We start from the raw sequence: 20,042 nt of genomic DNA, 5'->3' as shown, positions 1-20,042 counted from the left end.
CTGGATGGCTGAGCACGACAGATCCGAGGGTGAGGATTATGATGGCCCTGGCCTGTTGTTTGAGTCCTTCGCAGAACTGGAGTTCGGAGATGCTGGAGAGTCCCGGTTCTGGGATATCTATGACTACAGGGAGGCTATGCATGATTGGGCTACAGCGAGAGAGGTGAGACAAGACCTGACATCTCTAGTGACAATGGAGTGGGAGCTGGAGCAGGATTGCCAATACTTTCTCAGCTCAATTCGGCCCCAATATACACTGCCGGAGAGCTGGGTGTCAGACCCAGGTCCAGAGCCCCTCAGCTGGGAGGATATTGTGGAGGTTTACTGGGAAGAACCCCAGGTGGCCGGTGGAGGTGGGACCGAGGTCTCTCCACCGGTCCTGCAGGGAATTGGGAGCCCAGTCTCCATTCCCCAGCGGCAGGCTGAGTTACAGGTGGCAGAGACAGTCGGTCCTGTTGCCCAGCAGCAGAGGGTTTTATTGGGAGAGGAGAGCTTTGTCCTCCCACCCCAGCGGCAGTGTGTCCAGCAGGGAATAGAGAGCCCAGTCTCCTTTCCCCAGCAGCAGGACACTGTATTGGGAGCGGAGACGGTCGGTCGCCCTCCCCAGCGGCTGGAAGTATGTATGGGAGAGGAGCTTGTTACCACCTCTCCCCAGCGGCAGCTTTACGTACCAGGGGGAGACAGTAAGCCCAACAACAGTGGAGATGTGACCGAGGTATCTCCACCAGCCCTACAGGGATGCTGGGCAGTCGGCCGAGATCCCCAACAGCAGTTGGATTTTCAGGGAGTAGGGACAGTCGATCCTGCTCCCCAGCGGCAGTATGTTTTGCAGGGAGAGAAGAGCATCGTCTTCATTCCCCAGCGGCAGTGTACCTTGAAGGGAGAGGAGAAAACCGGGGTCTCTCCCCAACCACAGGGGGACAGCACCCCTAACTCCGATGGTGCAGATGGGACCGCAGTCTCTGCACCAGGCCTACCGGGATGCTGGACGGCCGGTACGGATCCCCCACCAACCCCGCAGGAATGCCAGGAGGAGGAGGTAAGCTCTACATCCTCTCCAAAGCTGATCCGCAACAAGGCCCTGGGGGTAGGATTCCATGACCCCATCCCAGCGGAAGAGCTGGCATCTGGGCAGAGTGCAGTTGGCCTCTGCCCTCCCCTATCCTCTTCTCCAGAGCCTGACAACCCACAGGCTACCCCAGCGGAAGAGCTGGTATCTGGGCAGAGCGCAGTCGGCCTCTGCCCACCAAGTACCCACAGCTCCAACAACAATGAAGCAAGGAGCAGCAAATACCCACTCAACAGCTGGGGACATACAGGACAGAGCCAGGCCCCAGAGTTCAACAGGACCAGTGTTTGTTTATGGGTGGGCTACTCGACTAACTCAGGCACCGACCGACAGGAGGTCAGGTACCTGGTTAGTTACTGTTTGGAGGGGAGAAATGTGATGGACTGAACCGTCACTGGGGCTGCTGGAGGAGCCTGCGGGCCAGCCTTCTTCCTACAGACTATGGATCCAGAACTATGGAGACCCCCTAAGACCTTTTGGGGTTACAAGGAACTATGACCCCTGATTTATGTGTGTAATTTATATGCCACATATTTCCTATGGCCCATTATAAAGGCATGGTGTGGATTCAGCAACACAAAAAGGGTTAACTCTGCACTGAGACTCCCACTGATTGTGTTAGTGATGAGAGTAAGATAGTTAATTATAATAGCAGCCGACTCCTATGATACACTCAGGAGATAATCCCATCACATGTGTCTCCTCCTCCCATTCATTCATTATGGAGGGGGCGAAGATATCTGTTTGCATGTTCATTGTGGATTGCGTCAAAGACAATGCCACTGTGTTTGTTAATTGCGTCACACACAGTGGCGTAGCGTGGGTTGCCAGCACCCGGGGCAAGCCAAAAATTGCGCCCCCCCCTACCCCCGGCACGCCCCTTTTAACAGATACTGTAGTAGATCACTAGCAGTCCTATGTAACACCACAGATAATATAGTGATAACTCTGAGTACAGATAATGTAGTAGATGTCACCTGCAGTCCTATGTAACACCACAGATAACACAGTGATAACTCTCTGAGTACAGATAATATAGTAGATGGGTGTGAGCCCCCAGAATTCAGAACACACACAGTGTGACCTGAAGTCTGGGGCCGAATGCGGCAGGGTGGGCCAAATTCTCAATCTCCTCCCCCAACCCTACTGTGAAACAGATATGTGCATGGACATTATTATTACAGTATAATACCGCCCCATACCTGTTACATCCAGTGACGTCTCCTGTGATGTAGACTCTCCTCGACGTCTTCATTCAGAGATAAGACCGCCATGATACTTTCTTTCAGCCACTTCTCGTCTCTGCAGAGTTTCACAGAATTTTTTTTAGGTTCCTCACTTTACTCTCATCCTCTCCTTCCTGGTGTCTCAACAACTCATCCTGCTGCCCCCCAATACTGTGCTAGAGCCAGACAGATAGTCCCGCATTCCTCATAATATTATTTCCCCTGTATATTATAATGTCCCCCTCTTTGTTAATAATATAATGCCCCCCTCTTTATTATTAATATAATGTCCCCCTCTGTATTATTAATATAATGGCCCCCTCGTTGTTATTAATATAATGGCCCCCTCTTTATTATTAATATAATGGCCCCCTCTTTGTTAATAATATAATGGCCCCCTCTTTATTATTAATATAATGGCCCCCTCTTTATTATTAATATAATCGCCCCCTCTTTGTTATTAATGTAATGGCCCCCTCTTTATTATTAATATAATAGCCCCCTCTTTATTATTAATGTAATGACCCCCTCTTTGTTATTACTATAATAGCCCCCTCTTTATTATTAATATAATAGCCCCCTCTTTGTTATTAATATAATAGCCCCCTCTTTGTTATTAATATGATAGCCCCCTCTTTATTATTAAAGAGGGGGCCATTATATTAATAATAAAGAGGGGGCCAGTACATTAATAATAAAGAGGGGGTCATTACATTAATAATAAAGAGGGGCCAGTACATTAATAATAAAGACGGGGGCCATTATATTAATAATAAAGAGGGGGCCAGTACATTAATAATAAAGAGGGGGCCAGTACATTAATAATAAAGAGGGGCCATTATATTAATAATAAAGAGTGGGACATTATATTAATAATAAAGAGTGGGACATTACATTAATACTAATGTATTGGCCCCCTATTTATTATTAATATAATGTCCCCCTCTTTGTTATTAATATAATGGCCGCCTCTCCCCTTCTCTCACCTAATTACACAGGGTGGGACTCTGCACTTAGGGACAGTCACTGACTCAGACTGTCACTCACTCTGGGTCGCTTGAATCACTCTATGCCTGGCCTGGAGTCTGGACTTCTGCATCTTCATTCATGCTCCGGCTACTGGCTCTGCACTGCCTTTCCCGTCTGGAAGGTGGGCGTAGCCTATCGGGAACTGCCGTGCATGCCCCGCCCCCTCTCCCCTCCTCACTCTGCTCTGCAGCCGGACGCTGTGTGAAGAAAAAAAAAACCACAGCGTCAGGCTCGATTTAACTTGTGCCAGCCCAGCGGACAGCCGCGACCCCCTGCAGTGTGGCGCCCGGGGCAACAGCCCCCCCCGGCCCCCCCCCACGCTAAGCCCCTGGTCACAGACAATGCCATTGTGTTTGTTGAATAGGGTTAGTTTTGTGTTTAAACTGTACAGGATTGGCTGCTATGTCATGTCCTCAGTATGTCATGTGTATATAAGTCAATGCTGTGTGTTCAATAAAGAGTCCCTGTTTTACCCTTCATCATGTTGAGGCTGGTGTTTGGGTAACTGATCGACACTGGGGATTGCTATACGCTGAAGATTTGCTATACTCCCCTGGCTATACTATTAGCTTTTGTAAGAGCTTGTTCCAGTTACTTGTTCCTGCATCGCTCTCTGAAGGAAGAGAGGTTCACCCACTGGAGCCTTGTCGTAGGTCCAGGGTGGGTAGGAGACGGCGAGACCTCAACCAAGCTTCGGCGGTTCGTGGGGTCTGCAGTGCTTACGGTGTCGAGTGGAGTGCTTGGAGTCCTCGGGAAGCGCTAGGAGCATCCATCGACGGAGGTACCCGGTCGGGGTGCCAGGAGATCCGTTACATGGCATATTCTGGGGCCATGAGGGTGAAGAACATTGTGAGGAGCTCTACGGGGTGTAAATCTGTAAGCGCCGGAATCTACAGAATGCAACTGTGTTGGTTGTTAGTACATTATTAAAAGATTTGGGGCCCCACTTTTGATTTTGCCCAGGTCTACATTTTGTCTAAAAACTGCCCTGTGTGGGGGCCATATATTTGGCATAACTACTGTGAAGAAGAACATATCTGGCCATAACTACTGTGAGGGGGCACATACCTGGCATAACTACTGTAAAGGGGCACATATCTGGCCATACCTGCTGTAAAGGGGCACATATCTGGGATGACCTGCTGTGAGGGGGCACATATCTGGCCATAAATGCTGTGAGGGGGCACATATCTGGCCATAACTGCTGTGAGGGTACACATATCTGGCCTTAACCACTGTGAGGAGGCACATATCTAGCCATAACTACTGTGAAGGGATACACACCTGGCCATAACTACTGTGAAGGGGTACATACCTGGCCATAGCTACTGTGAAGGGGTACATACCTGGCCATAGCTACTGTGAGGGGGCACATATCCGTCCATAGCTACTGTGAAGGGGCACATTTGGGCACAACTACTGTGAAGGGGGACCATCTGGGCATAGCTACTATGTGGGGCACCAGTGGCATGCCTGGGGTGTTTGGCACCCGGGGCGGGTCCTTTCTCTGGCACACACACCCCCACCCCCCAATACTCGACCACATACTTTTTACATCCAGGGACATCTCCTGTCATGTAGACCTTCTCTTTCCTCTTCTCCGTTAGACCCCCATGACAAATTCTTTCAGCTGCATCTGGTCTCTACAGAGTTTGTAACACAGACACGTTAGATTTCTCTGTTTTTCCATCAACCTCCCCATCCTGGTGTCCCCATAGTGTCATCCTGCTACCACCCCAATACTGTGCCCCCCAATGCCCAAGGTACTATTCTGCTGAAAAAATAGTGACCCCAGTAGACATATTGGGGTCATTTATCAAACTGGTGTAACGTAAAACTGGATTTCCAAAAGAGCTGTCAAAAATGGAAGGTGGAATCTGATTGGCTGCTATGGGCAACTAAGCCAGTTCTACTTTACACCACTTTGATAAATTACCTTAAATGTCCCTATAGTGTCTACAGCAGCTATAATGTCACCTAGAATGCCCCCAGTAATAATAACATCCTATATTTTGCTCCAGGTAATAATCCCTGTATAGTTTCCCCAGAAATAATAGAATTGCCCTTACAGTGCCTCCCCAATAACAACGCTGCCCCCATATAGGAATTTCCCCACACTACCCTCATAGTAATCCCCCATATTAATTTTCCCCCCACACTGCCCCCATACAGTATTTTCCCCCACACTGCCACCATATAGTAATTTGCCCCACACAGAAGTTTACACCACACTGCCCCCATATAGCAATTTGCCCCACCCAGTAGTTTCCCCCACACTGCCCCCCCCCACAGTAATTTCCCCCACACACAGTAATTTCCCCCACACTGCCCCCCCACACAGTAATTTCCCCCACACACAGTAATTTCCCCCACACTGCCCCATATAGTAATTTGCCACACACAGTAATTTCCCCCACAGTAATTTCCCCCACACACAGTAATTTCCCCCACACTGCCCCATATAGTAATTTGCCCCACACTGCCCCCATACAGTAATTTGCTCCACACAGTATTTTCCTCCACACTGCCCCCACAGTAGTTTCCCCCAATAACAACGCCCCCTCCCCCTCCCCAGTAACTTCCCCCACACAGACAGATTTACTAGTTTTACGTCTGGAAACAGGCATAAGGATCTGGCTACACAGTGTCGCACAACAAGAAACTTGCGCAACATTTCATGTAATGCATTTCAATGGTGCCGCTATGTAACATGCTTTGACGCAACAGTCGCAAAAGTTCCATCCCATTTACATTTTTTTTAAACCGATGTGTCGCAGTCGCAACATGTACCATGTCGCATTGCAACACCCATTAAAATACATTATATCAAATATTGGGCGACACGTTTCCATGTAGCCATACCCTTCTATGTCACTGTGACCCAAAATATAGTCAAAAACCCTTTACCCTACCTACCTATACAACTAGGCCATGTGACCGATGTACGGTGATGTCACATGGCCTAGGAAGAGGCTGTGGCACTATCTGATCATCTACCTCTTCTAACATCTGATCGCTGGGGGTCCCGGTTGTTGAGGATAGGATAGGTCATCAACATAAGTTACCGGATGACCCCTTTAATGGAATTATCAGTGGAGGACAGTTATCAAGACCGGTATATTGTACACCAGTCTAGATTCCTTATGTAGAGGTGCACACCTCTCATATATCTGGCGCTTATTCCACCCATGCGACACACTTTTCTACGGCAGCCAACTAGCATTTAAAAAGTCGCAAAAGCGGGGGTCATATCACATTTATACACCAAAACAGGCATAAAAAGGTCATAAATGACCCCCTGTATGTTAAGAGGGAGGATTTTGTCCGCAACAAAATCCACCAGGTATCCCATGGCAGAAACTGCTGCGCACTAGGTTTATAATGGAACTAAACCGCGCACAAGCTCCTACAGCTTTGTGTGGCGTCAGCGTGGTAAAAAAATGGACTGTACATTCTGGCTGGGATCTTGAAAACCACATCAGCCACATAAACTGTGGCGAGGATTCCCATTAAATACAATGGAGTGTGAATTCAGTGCAGACTTGGACTGGTTTTCTGTACCTAATCCACACAGAAACCTGTACCTAAAATTCTCCATCTGAGCATACCCAAGACTTTCTCCAAAAACTCATTGGGACACATTTACTAAGGGTACTTTCACACTAGCGTTAAACTTTTCCGGCATTGAGTTCCGTCCTCGGTGCTCAATACCGGAAAAAAAACGCTTCAGTTATAGCCTAATGCATTCTGAATGGAGATAAATCTGTTCAGTATGCATCAGAATGTCTTCAGTTCAGTCACAGAACGGCGTTTTGGCCGGAGATAATACCGCAGCATGCTGCGGTATTATCTCCGTCCAAAACTACGGAACACATGCCGGAATGCCGGGTCCAGCATTAATTTAAATTGCAATGCATTAGTGCTGGATCCGGCATTAAAAATACCGCAATGACGGACCCGGCATTCTGGTCTGCGCATGCGCAGACCTTTAAAAATGTGAAAAAAATAAAAACCGGATCCGTTTTGCCGGATGACACTGGAAAAACGGATCCGGTATTGCAATACATTTTTCTGACTGATCAGGCATTTTTCCGACCTGATTAGTCTGAAAAATGCCTGATCAGTCAGAAAAAATGACATGCTTTGCATACAGTTTGCCTGATCAGGCAGGCAAATCAGGCAACAGAACTGTCTGCCAGAATCAAACAACGCAAGTGTGAAAGTAGCCTAAGGCTGTTTTTTTGCGCCAATCTTAGTTTCCACCTTGCGTGGCCATTCGATTAGTCTAATTTATGACGAGGCATGCGCCTCGTCATAAATTAGGTGCATCTGTGGCAATCCTTGCGCCTTGCGTAAAAATTACTCCAGACCATGGTTGGCATAGCTTTTTGCTAACATTTACGCTTGTTTTCAGGCGTAAATGTTAGTAAATTTGCTAGGGCTGGAGTCCTGGCCCTGGCACAGCCCCCGCCCCTGTCACACCCAACTGGCGGATGTGGCATAAAACCGGCCGTGCTACTAAATATTGTTGCACAATCTGTTAAAAAAGGGGACTTGCGACTATTTTACGCATAAAATAGTCACACGTCCATTAGTAAATGTGCCCTAGTGGGGTACATTTACTAAGACCGAGTTTTTGCGTCAGTCTTAGTTTTCTCCTCATCAGAAATTAGGCGCATCTATGGCAGTCCTTGTCCATCTTGTATTCTGATGTCTATCATCAAGAGTTCACCTGTACATTGGTCATCCTCAGTGGCGATTATAATACACTGCAATCTACTGGAATCACAGAGCAGAAGATCACTGTGGAGCCTAGGCCTGCTATAGTGCAGTGTTGGAAGTCCTATGTAAAGCCACAGCTACATCTGTCTATGAAGGGGTTAAGCTGCATACTGATTGATGGCAGAATTCCCTGGAGAACCTCAATGATACACCCTGCACCTGAAGTCTTTCATCTCTTACCCTATCACACCGCTGCTCTGGCCTCACACAAGCTATAAAACTCTGGGCTATGGCAGACTGAGGTATTGGTAGCAGCTGGCAGAATGGGCTTGGGCAAAGCAGGGATGAGGCTTGTCTTAGCCCTTTTGGCTTATGGATTGGGGTCTATAGTATGTGTGGCACAGGACTATTGGGATGACCCTTCCCATCTGCAGTGTGGATCTCACACTATGGAGATTTCTCTACCTTCTTTGTTGGAGGATGCAGCTTTTGCCTTGAGTATCATTGGTAGGTCCTATGTAGTAAGTAGGTTAACATGTATGTAATGCTGTCTTCTGTGGAAAATGTGGTGCTACTCAATTCTCTTCTATTGCTTAGGCCTCTTGCCCATGAACATAAGGGCTCCATGCCCGTGCTGCAATACATGGGTCACCAGCTGTTTGCATTCTGCATCATGGATGTGGACCCATTTACTTGAATGCGTCTGCAAACCTGGATATGCCTTGTGGAATGGAAGCACTATGTAGTGCTTCTGTGGTATTTTGTGCTTCCGTTCCCTGAAAAGAGAACTTCTATCTTTGTGGAACTGACAGATTGCAGACCCCATTCGAGTAAATGGGTCTGCTATCTGCATGCGCAATTTGTGGTCCACAGTGTGGGCACGGAGCCTTTTAGTTAGTGGGCAAGAGGCATTATTGTGTATCTGTCTTCTGCTGTCTGTACAAGGCGACCCTATGTTTCTGTGTTTAGGAGTAGCAGCTTCAAAATGAACAGTGCTCAGTTTACCAGAGGGGCATCTGGGGTGAATATCTGCTAGTACTGTCTAAATATCTCAGCATACCAGTGTTTTGTTGGTGCCCCTGGGGATATCTCCTGGCAACAAAGCTAAATTCAGATCCCCCTGCCCTTCCCTAATAGCATGCAAAGTGTGGCCTGTTAGGGATGAGCAAATTTGTGTTCAAGTTTGGTGTAAAAGGCTTCAGTTATCTAAGGATTCTGCTACAACAGACCAAAAGTTATGGTCAGTGGTAGAGGAATCCATAATGGGATTCTTAGATCCCAAACCTTGTACACTGAACTTGAAACACAAGTTTGCTCATCCCTACTGTTAGTGTACTGCTACACATGGTGGGTTTGCTAATTTCATGTTCTGCTTTGGAAGCTGGAAATTCATAGTAGAAACCGGCAACATAACTTGCACTGGGGTTGGATTGGCCCACCAGAGTACCAATGGATCCTCCAGTGGGCTTAAGATCTGACAATGGGCCCTTGAGAGCCCACTCTCCTATATAGAGCCTTAATCATTTCCTCTGGTGGGCCCAAGGGACTTCACTCCAACTCTGCTTGACATGCTGTGGACTTAACATTGACACTGTCTAGGTTTTCTTGTTGAAAAGGTCTTCAGCTAGTGATTGAGACCATAATCCTCTAAACATTGTCTCAGGGTTGACCTTCTAAAGTCAGTCCTCCTCACTGAGACACCAGACCCCATAAACCTATCCGGTAATTTCTCTTGTCACAAGCCAGACCATGAGTAGACCATTGGCATTGCCCTGCTATACAGCTGATCTGTGCACTGGCCACTAGGTGGCTCTGTTGTGCTTGCATCAAAACACTCCTGCCATCTGGAAGCTGGGTATTCTGATTGTGGTAAAGGGAGTTTTTCATAGATACTGGTGTTTTACATACTAGTTTTCTCATAACATATGCATTCATAGATCTCAGGAGCCTCCATTGCAAACTGTTAAAATAATGCAGCATGTTAAGGATTCGATGGTCACTTACTTCCATGCATCAAGTCACAAGATCCCCTTTTGGAACACTGTCCCTGAAAAATCTATGCATGGAAATGGTTTCTCACTGCAGGTTCTGAATCCTGCAGGATGCACTTCATTTATGATGTAGTGTTTTCCTTGTCATAAATTGGGCACATCCTCTACCAGTATAGGGGAGTGAGACCTGCATGGAACTATAATGGAAACTCTATTCAATGGGATTATCAGCGCAGTTCATTCATGTGGTAAGTACTTGGCTTGCACTCCACTTTCAGGAATGGGATGCTTTCTGCAGATGTCAACAATGCCTAAACTTTCTCTAATGGAATACAAATGTGCTTCAAACGGGGGTCTACACATAGCGGCCATGATGTTTTTTTATGACCCTAGTATGTAGGGTCATGGCAGGTCAGCATGGTTCTCAAATTGATGACTTTGCAGGCAAATGGGAGTTCTACCTGTAAAATGGTGCAACTCCTAATAGTTCAAAACTGTGCCAGTCTGAGGTAAGACTTAAAAGCTGGAGTGTTTCTTCTTCATTGTGGCTGTTGTGTGGACTCGACAACTTGTGTACAGTATAAATGTCATACAGAATTTTAAGCGCAAGTTGTATGAACTGACTGTGTAATTGTAGACAAGAATGGAAAGCCTCACTATCTTCACAATGACTCCACTTGCGGGACTTGGATTGGACAGAAACCTGATGGCTCACTGGTGGTTGGCTCTACTTTCAATGGCTGTTATGTTCGCGAGGAGGTAAGTTGTGGAGAATCTAACTCTGCAAGGTCTGAACTGCTCAGAACTGTTTAAGGGTAGATTTAGATTTTTGGTGTTTCTTGCACCTCCATTTTGGCAGTGAAAACAGTAGCTCAGAACAGTAGTTGAAGGACTTTAGGATGGAACTTATTTTTTTTGTACTAAAGGGGAAAGCTGCAGGAAAATTCACACTAACATTATTTTTTTTTTCTTTCTCTTCCTCCCCCCCCTCAGAATGGAAGCTATGTAGTAACAATCACTGTGGAAGAAATTCTTCGTGATGAGAAGTCCCAGTATCACAAGAAAGATCTTGCATGCCCGATTCTTCCAGGTAAAGAATTGTATTAACTCACTCATGACTAAAAGTAAGTGGTTGCTGAGAACCAGCATCATTGCAGCCCAGGCCTTGAGAAGAGTCATGGTTATTAATAATCTCCTGCACTCACCCATCTGCTGATTGGCAGTTCTCTACTAGGGAGAACTGGGTAGAAGACTGTCAGTCCTCAGCAGGTGGGCAGGGAGAGCAGGAATTCATGAATAACCATGACTCTTAGGTGGCCGTGACTCTTTTCCAGGCCTAGTAGTAGAAAATTGCAGCACCAGTTTTTTTTTTCTTCGCCGTAAAGTTACGTTATAATGGTATTTCATTATATACCAATCATGATCCAGTGCAATTCTAGGGCAGTCATGTACAAATCAATAGTCGCCATATTGACTTGTACATGACTGCCCTATACGTCCTGTAATTGCATTGGATCATTGTTATATGATGAAATACCATTAAAATGTAACTTTACGGCGAAGAAGAAACTGTGCTGCAATTTTCTACTTCATTAAGACTAGCAAGTCCTTGTTGGCACCAGCAGTCCTTTGTGCTGTACTCAAGATTTAAAGAGGTCCTTTCACCTGTAAAAACAATGTGAACTAAGTATGCTGACATGTAGAGCGGTGCCCGGAGATCTCACTGCACTTACTATTATCCCCGGGCGCCGCTCCGTTCTCCCGTTATGCCCTCCGGTATCTTCGCTCTGTAAGTTATAGTAGGCAGTGTCTGCCCTTGTCCTGTGGGCGTCTCCTTCTCCTAGGCTGTAGCGCTGGCCAATCGCAGCGCACAGCCTGGGAGGGTTTTTGTTTTGTTTTCCTCCCAGGCTGTGAGCTGTGCGCTGCGATTGGCCAGCGCTACAGCCTAGGAGAAGGAGACACCCACAGGACAAGGGTAGACACTACGCTCTGCAAGTTATAGTAGGCAGATACCGGAGGGCATAACGGGAGAACAGAGCAGGGATAATAAGTGCAGTGAGATCCCCGGACGCCGCTCTCATGTCAGCATACTGGGTTCACATTGTTTTTACAGGTGAAAGGTCCTCTACGTCTTTTCCAGGCCTAGTCTGCAAGGATTTTGATGCTGGTTCTCAGCAACCACTTAACTTTTAAATGACAGAACTGACAACTCTTGTGTCTGTACTTTATGCTGCTGTTAGTATGGGCAGCATAAAGTTGACAGGTTCCCTTTAATGTCATGCAAGGTTTTTGAATCGTTAGTGAGGCAGTTAACATACTTGGTGTATAGTTTTAAAGAAGCTCTACATTTAACTTCACAACTGGTTCATCTTGGAGAACATTCCACCAACTTGGTGTCAAAGCAAAACTGTCTTTAGAAAGTCCAAACATATGTTTTTGCACCTCCACAAGTAGGTTTAAAAGGTTTTCACTGTTCAGTAGGTGTGGGTCCCACATCTCAGATGCAAACCTATAGGCCGCGCACTTATAAAATTCTCCACTTATGCTGCTCCTATAGATAGAAGTGTCTTGGGAAGCTAGTATAAAAAATTCTAGGGTTTGTCTGGTTTCAGGAGGAACTGGTCTAGAGGGGATCTGCCTGCAATAGTGTTGCTTACTAGACAGATCCCATGTTGCACTAGTGCTCATCCAGGACTTGTTAACCTGGCTGCTCAAATGGACATGTGACCACTATAGTAGATTACTGGCCTTAGGCTACTTTCACACTAGTGCTGTTCTTTTCCAGTATGGAGTTCTGTCCTAGGGGCTCAATACCAGAAAATACGCTTCAGTTTTATCCTAATGTATTCTGAATGGAGAGCAGTACTTTGTTTCAAGTTCAGGTTATCTAAGACTTCAGTTATGGATTCCGCTACCACGGACCAAAACTTGTATGGTCTGTGATGGCAGAATCCATAATAGAATTCTTAGATAACCCAAAACCCTGTTTCAAGTTCAGCATACAATGTTCACTCATCCCTAATCAGGATGTCTTCAGTTCAGTCAATCTTGTGGTATTTGGCCGGAGAAAATACCGCAGCATGCCACAGGACATGGACTTCAGATGAGTTGCTTTAGTGCTCCTGTCTCATGGATCTGTTGGAGACATAAATTGTATTGACAATGTTTCCTTATCTATAGCTATGGATGTGCCTAGTCCAAGTGACTGTGCTTCAGTTCTGCAAGCTGACCGCCTGGCATGTGCTAATGACTCTGTATCTCAAGAACTTTGTGAAGGACTTGGATGCTGCTTTTCTCAAAATGAACTTGTACTGCGCTGCTACTATGGAAAGAAATGTGAGTCTTCGCAATGTAATGCTATTCAACCCCCACCACCACCCAGGCTGTAGCAGTTGGCATATCATTGTTGGTTTACAGTTGGAATATATTGGCAGAAATGAATCATGACATCAGGTTTCATGAGATTGAGGGACTCCAGTTTGCCTTTGGGTCTTAATGTACATATTACTAATTCTGAAGCTTCCTGTAGTGTCTACTTATCTGTGTGCAAGATGAGGATTTCTGTAAGGTAGCTTAATGGCTGTTCTAGACTGGAGTCGGCCAGATCATCTATAACCAGTGTTTGCCAATGGCATTGCTACAATCTGACTACTGATGAGCAAGCAGATCATGCTGTGGAGACTCTGCTGCCAGCAAAATTCTGTATGGGTGATTAGTGATGGCTTTAGCAATTGTCCTCCTGGGGAGGACATCACTGCATGTAATGGCAGCAGTCTCCTTCACTGACAGGTAGGTGATTGTCAGGAAGAAACACTTCCTGACAATCAAAATGCTCATGTGCAGGTCCAATACAGCCATAACTTGTATTCATGCTAGGATATGCCCCCATTAGCTGATATAACGGAGCCCCGAAAGTGATTTGCGGCCACCAAAAATAGCTGAGCACTGGCTTGGCCATTTCCGTCAAGCCCATAGAAGTGAATGGGAGCAGTGGCAAGTCACTTCTATGGGGAGTGCTTGGTGGTGGCTAGACTCCTCCAGCCACCAGTTTGCGGGGCTCTGCTTAGATAAGACAATGGGGGCATATGCTGGCAATATGCCCCATTGTCTGAGATGAGACAACCCCAATAATTGGGGAGGCAAGGTAACCTACTGCAGTGAATGGGGGTCAGTCAGCACATCCCAATGCACGCTGCCATGGCTAGAAACGCAGAGAAAGAAAACACAATGCAACAGCACTCTGCAAACACAAATAACGTACAACAATGCCATAGTGTTAAAATGTTCTGATGCTATGCTTTTATGAATTTGTGGTTCTTGGCAAATATTGTGTAATTTTGCATGTCTGATATCTATAAGCTGGGAACCTAGCACTAAATACTACCTGCTATAGTGCCATACTGGCCACCATAAAATGCTGAAGTACCTCGGTTAAAAGGGTTTTCCAACATCTTTATACTGATGACCTCAGTAGGGGTCCAACACCAGGGACCCCTGCCGATCAGCAGTTTTGAGAAGGGCGCTGTGGGCACTGCTGCCTTCTCAACTCCATATGTTGTATAGCAGCTGTGCTTGGTATTACACTTGGGCCCCAGTCACTTGAATGGGGCTGAGCTACTCCTAGGCCATGTCAACAATGAATGTGACATCACTGGCCTAGGAAAAGCAGCAAGATGTCTGCAGTGCTTACAGGAGCGCTGCTAACTTCTCAAACAGCTGATAGGTGGGTGTTGTACCCCTTCTGATTGCATACTTGCCTATTCTGAGGATGGGTCAGGATAAACCCTTGCATGGAAACTTGAAACTTTGTTGCATGTAGAGTGGATACCTTAACAGTCTGCCTCTCCTGTGTAGTGACGGCCTACTGCTCTGCTGACAATAACATGGTGGTTGCGATTTCAAAAGACGTAACCATACCATCCTTGATCCTGGACTCTGTAAAAGTACTTGGTGTGGATTCTAACTCGTGCCCAAGCCTGATGGTGGCAACAACTGCATCATTTATTGGGTTCCAGTTCCCACTGTCCTGTGGGAGTGCAAATGAGGTGAGCAAAATGTCCAATCAAACACGCTGAACCTGCCTGAAATGCTGCTTAATGTCTAGACTACAGAACATGGCAAGGGAAACTGTGGCCCAATCTAGTCCAGATCAGACATGTCATATTTGTGGATATTTTTGTGCAGAATTTTTATTTTTTCCAAAATGATCTATCCTCTTAAAAGGTCAGCGGGGGTCCAACACCTGGGACCCCTGCTGATCAGCTGTTTAGGAAGGCAGCAGTGCTGGTAGTAGTGCTGCTGCCTTCTCGCTGTTTACTGCAGGCCTAGTGACATCACGACTAGAATCAATGGCCTTGGCTCCATTCAAGTGAACAGAGCTTAGCCCCACCCAGGTGATTGATGCTAGTCATGACATCACTGGGCTTGCGGTAAACGGTGAGAAGGCCGCGGCGCCACTGTCTTATCAAACTGCTGATCAGCAGGGGTCTGGGGCAGCCCCCTGCTGATCTATCCAGAGGATATATTATCAGTTTAAAATAAAATGCATAACCCCTTAAACTTTAATTTTTTTTATTAAGAGGTTGTCCACTTCTAATATCCAAATTTATACTTCCAGAGATTCTTTGAAGCACTGAACACTTTCATCAGCCACTGTTGTGGTACAGCCACGAGACCTAATCTGCATGTGTTGAATGCTAACTTGGCTTGGATTTCACCCTATGCACTACAAAGGGCAAAGATCAGCAGAATAAACTGCTGTAGGTTAAAAGGGGTTTTCAGAGAAATAATGGCCTAATCTCAGGATGGGCCTTTATTACCTGATGGGTAGGAGACTGAATCCCCACACCCCTGCTAAGCTATTTGAGGCTATTGAGCATCACGGGTCCATGTACAGCTGCCAGTTTGGCCCTATTTGAGTGAATTGGCTTGGGCTGCAATACAAAGCAGATCTGCTACACAACATATGGTGTGAAGATGCTTAAAGCACCAAAGCCTCTTCAAAGATCTGTGGGAGTTGGACCCACACTGATCAGATATTTATAACTGAAGGATGGGTAAAATCTTCCCAGAAAACCTTTAAAACCTGCATCATGGATCAATGCTGGTAGCTCAGTGGTCAGCACTGGGGTCTCTGGTTTGAATCAAAAGGACATCTGCATGGAGTTTGTATGTTCTCCCCGTGTTGTGTGGGTTTCCTCCAGGTACTCCTGTTTCCTCCTACACACCAAAAGACATACTGATGGGGAACTTGGCCTGAGCTCCATTGGGGACAGTGTAATGTCTATAAAGTGCTGCAGAATATAGTAGCGCTATAGAAGTGCATTAAATAAACCATGTTCACAGCATGTGGATGACACTATTTAAAATCTTATTTTCTGCTGTAAAATGCCTTGTATCTGTGACAATCTTCATTTAGGCTGTAGTTATGAAGAGAAATACTAAATGATAACCGTAAATCTCACCCGAGTAATTTTATTAACAGGCGGGTGATGCATCCATGGTGTATGAGTACACTTTTGTGGCAACCAACAGAGTAATCGCCTGGCAGTCGGCATCGGTCACTAGAGACAGTACCATGAGGTAAGATCAAGGTTAGTTTGTTTTTGACACTACAAGTACCATGGTTGGATTACAAAATGCTCCTCTTTCTACAGAGTGACTGTAAGCTGTAGCTTTTCATGGACTGGCATTGTCCCAGTGCAGGTAGAGGTCTTCACCCTTCCACCTCCTCTCCCTGTATCTACCATGGGACCTCTAACCTTGGAGATGAGAATAGCTCGAGGTAATTAACAAGCTACTTGGAAACAATTTGTGACCTGCAGGGAAAAGCTGTTACAGGCCTAACTTAAAATGGCTTACCTTGCACAACCACTTTAAATTGAATCATCTTAAGAACTAGTAGGGGTTATGTAGGAAGTTAAATCATACATGATGCATTCCTGATCACATTGATATTGGTGAAACCTCAACATACTGTCCATGGTGACCTGGTAATGTAAAGTGGCCCTGGAAAAAAATGCATAAGTTGTAAACGGGGACAACAGATGTGGGCCAGTCAGCAATACAATGGTGCACCACAAAGTGCCATTCCAGCAGAACCAAATGGTGCAGCATAAAATTGCCACCTCACAACAGTATTGTACTGTCTTGCCATGCTGAGGATGGGTGACAGTTCAATTCATAGGTTCTTTCCCACTATTGGGTGCAGTGGCTGTCCTTGAAGGATCAGGGAGTCCCCCCACTAACATCTGAGATGCTGTGGTCACTTGACCACTGCATCTTTGGGCTTAAATGAGCTGTATTGCACAGATGGCACCTGATGGTTTTTAAGCAGGCTCAGCTTGAGGCAGCTCTAATTCCTGTGCATGCAAAAGCTGTATATGGATCACATTGGCACACCTTTTTATCTATTCATTAGGTGTTGGCAAATTTAATGACCACTGCTGTTCCAGTGTCCTGAATCTGTTCTGCAGTCTTATGGTTCCTGTTTTGAAAATGTTCTGGATGGGGGGGTCACACTTTAAGTAAGGCTGATCATTGGTTGCAGGGAGACAAAAAAAGACCCCAGCCAGATAGGTGGGTTTTTAATTTCAGCTTCCTGGGGCTAGCTTACTGCCCCCTCTCTTTAGCCATAACTGCTAAAATCACATGGTAAGAAATCTGAACTGACTGCCACCCATCTGAAAGGAACATAACTTAGTCTGGCATGCAGCTAGTGTATAAGGGCTTATGTAGTTGTTCTTGACAAAATGTTCTATTGACTAATATGCCAAACAGATTCCCTTATTCTTAGATGTGAGAAACTGTATGCTCATGCAAAAGCTGATGAATGTCTTGCAGATGTGCAGTATAGCTCATACTATGCAGTTGGAGAATATCCTATTTTAAGAGTGTTACGAGATCCTGTGCATGTTGAAGTTCGCATCCTGCAGAGGACTGATCCAAGCCTAGTTCTGATTTTGAACAACTGCTGGGCCACCAGTTCTCCTGAACCTACTGGCTTTCCCCAATGGCCTATCTTGGCCAGCAGGTGAGGACTGAATAAACGATCAAACATTCTCTTGCTTAGGGCTGTAATGATACAAGTACATATGTTGTTTCAGCTGCCCTTTTGCTGGAGACAACTATCTTACAGAGCTGGTTCCTGTTACTTCCTCACAAGGAGTAACTTTCCCAACATACTACAGTCGTTTCATTGTGAGCACCTTCACCTTTGTGGATTCGAACACCCAAACTGCTCTTGGCGGATCGGTAAGCTGCTTGGATAAGTGTTTTTATGGAAGTGTGTGGACAACTTGTCGCCAAATTGGTAGGTGTCACCTGTAACTTAATAAAATATTGACATTCCCAGATCTAGTAAGCCATAATCCCAATCTGGATACTATACACTGTACCTCTAATCCATGTAGTAGATGCTCCTCACAGAATCTTCATAGAATACACACAGTACATAGAATACACTCAGTTGCCAAATGGGCTATTGTGACTTCCTGGGCTCGCTTGTACAAAAACCTTGCATTCTTATACCACTTTAAGATGAGGAAACTATTTGTATTTTTTTTGTTCATGTCTTCAAGCCATAGGAAGTGTAAGCCAGCTAGCTATCTCTTAGAACCTGAACTTCCTTGCCTGTATAGATCCTGGGGCCCTTTGTTCTACTATATCCTTGCCTCACAGTGGAGGTCTGTCAGCTACTGTCTACAATCTGGGAATTTGAGTCCAAATGGTCAAAATGATCTACGTTCCTGCCCAAGTCATAGCCCTGTGCCATGGGTTGGTGAGGGGTGAGCGTTTTGACTGGTCTTAATAGCCCAACATGGGGTGCTCAGGACAGACATAAGCTTGGCACTGGACAGCTCAGTATTGGGCTAATATAATTATAGATAAATACTTGCCCTTGGTATTTAAATTGATTCCCAACAGCACATTGAACTAGTGTGTGAATTACCTCAAATAACCAGGAGCTGTTTGAATTACAACTGCATAAACTACAGGTGACTTGCATTTGACTTGTGTTCCTATAGGTATTCTTCCACTGCAGTGCTTCAGTATGTGTCCCATCTGCCTCGGAGACATGCTCTGTTTCCTGTCAAAGGAAAAGTAGGTGACCCAGTAAATTGTCTTTACTCCTCTCTGTTAAGGTGTTTTCCATTCTGCTAACCTTTAACTGAGTGAGTGCTTGTTACACTACTTGTAGGCACCAATTTGATCAACTTTGTGTCTTGCAGGAAGAATGGTGGAATTGCATCAGACAGACAACACTCTTACAGTGACTTCTCATGGTCCTGTGATATTTTATTCTAAAGAGATCCAAACAAATAACCTAGTCGAAGAGGAGAAAGGTAGTGTGCTATTTATCACTGAATGTGGTTGTGCATGGTACAATAGTTGAGGCGTTCAAATTGGCAAAGATCATACTGGTAGTATAAAAAGTATGCTACGTCAGCATTTTGAATGCACTCCTACAGGAAGTTATGCTCAATACTGCCTGTAACTGAAAAAACTGCCATACAAATGTTCTAGCATTGGCTAACTTTTTTCCTTCCCTTTTTAAAAACAGGTTTTGGCTCTGGACTTGCCCTTGCTTGGCTTCCAGGCATAGCAGTTGCCGGCTTCATCTTGGTGGTGTCTCTTCTGGGTATCTACTTGTATAGGAAACAAAAGAAATATGCACTGTCCACAGTAAATGCTTTAATAAAGTAGATCTCTCAAGTAACATGTATTGTGTTCAATATAACAATATTGCTGATAAAGAACTTGTGGGATTTTGAGATGCTCACCTAACTAGTAACTGCTCTAGGTGGCTGGTCTTTCCTTTACAGCATGGTTCCTTTTAGTCTCTACACTAAAGTCTCTCAGACATCACCATTGCAACTGAACAAGCTAGTTGGTACCACTTTTGATGCATTTTATCTTGAGGTAGGAGTGTATCCTAAGGGAGCTTGTACATACTGCAGCATATTCACAGTAACTGCATGTGAATGGCAGCCACACGGCACATGT

General features: G+C 45.6%; 1 protein-coding gene across 1 annotated transcript; it reads left to right on the top strand.

The window, feature by feature from the left end:
• The first annotated feature begins 8,369 nt into the window (after window positions 1–8,369).
• LOC122926069 (zona pellucida sperm-binding protein 4-like) lies at window positions 8,370–19,742 on the top strand. The gene is made up of 12 exons (XM_044277454.1): window positions 8,370–8,553; window positions 10,675–10,796; window positions 11,031–11,127; window positions 13,218–13,373; window positions 14,892–15,082; window positions 16,522–16,619; window positions 16,694–16,821; window positions 17,880–18,069; window positions 18,143–18,290; window positions 19,064–19,139; window positions 19,268–19,381; window positions 19,600–19,742. The coding sequence occupies exons 1-12, from the start codon at window positions 8,370–8,372 to the stop codon at window positions 19,740–19,742; spliced, it is 1,647 nt and encodes a 548-aa protein (XP_044133389.1).
• Window positions 19,743–20,042: the final 300 nt, after the last annotated feature.

The sequence above is a fragment of the Bufo gargarizans genome, chromosome 2 (genome assembly GCF_014858855.1).
Source record: "Bufo gargarizans isolate SCDJY-AF-19 chromosome 2, ASM1485885v1, whole genome shotgun sequence".
NCBI lineage: Eukaryota > Metazoa > Chordata > Amphibia > Anura > Bufonidae > Bufo > Bufo gargarizans.
This window is presented reverse-complemented; position numbering and strand designations above follow the sequence as displayed.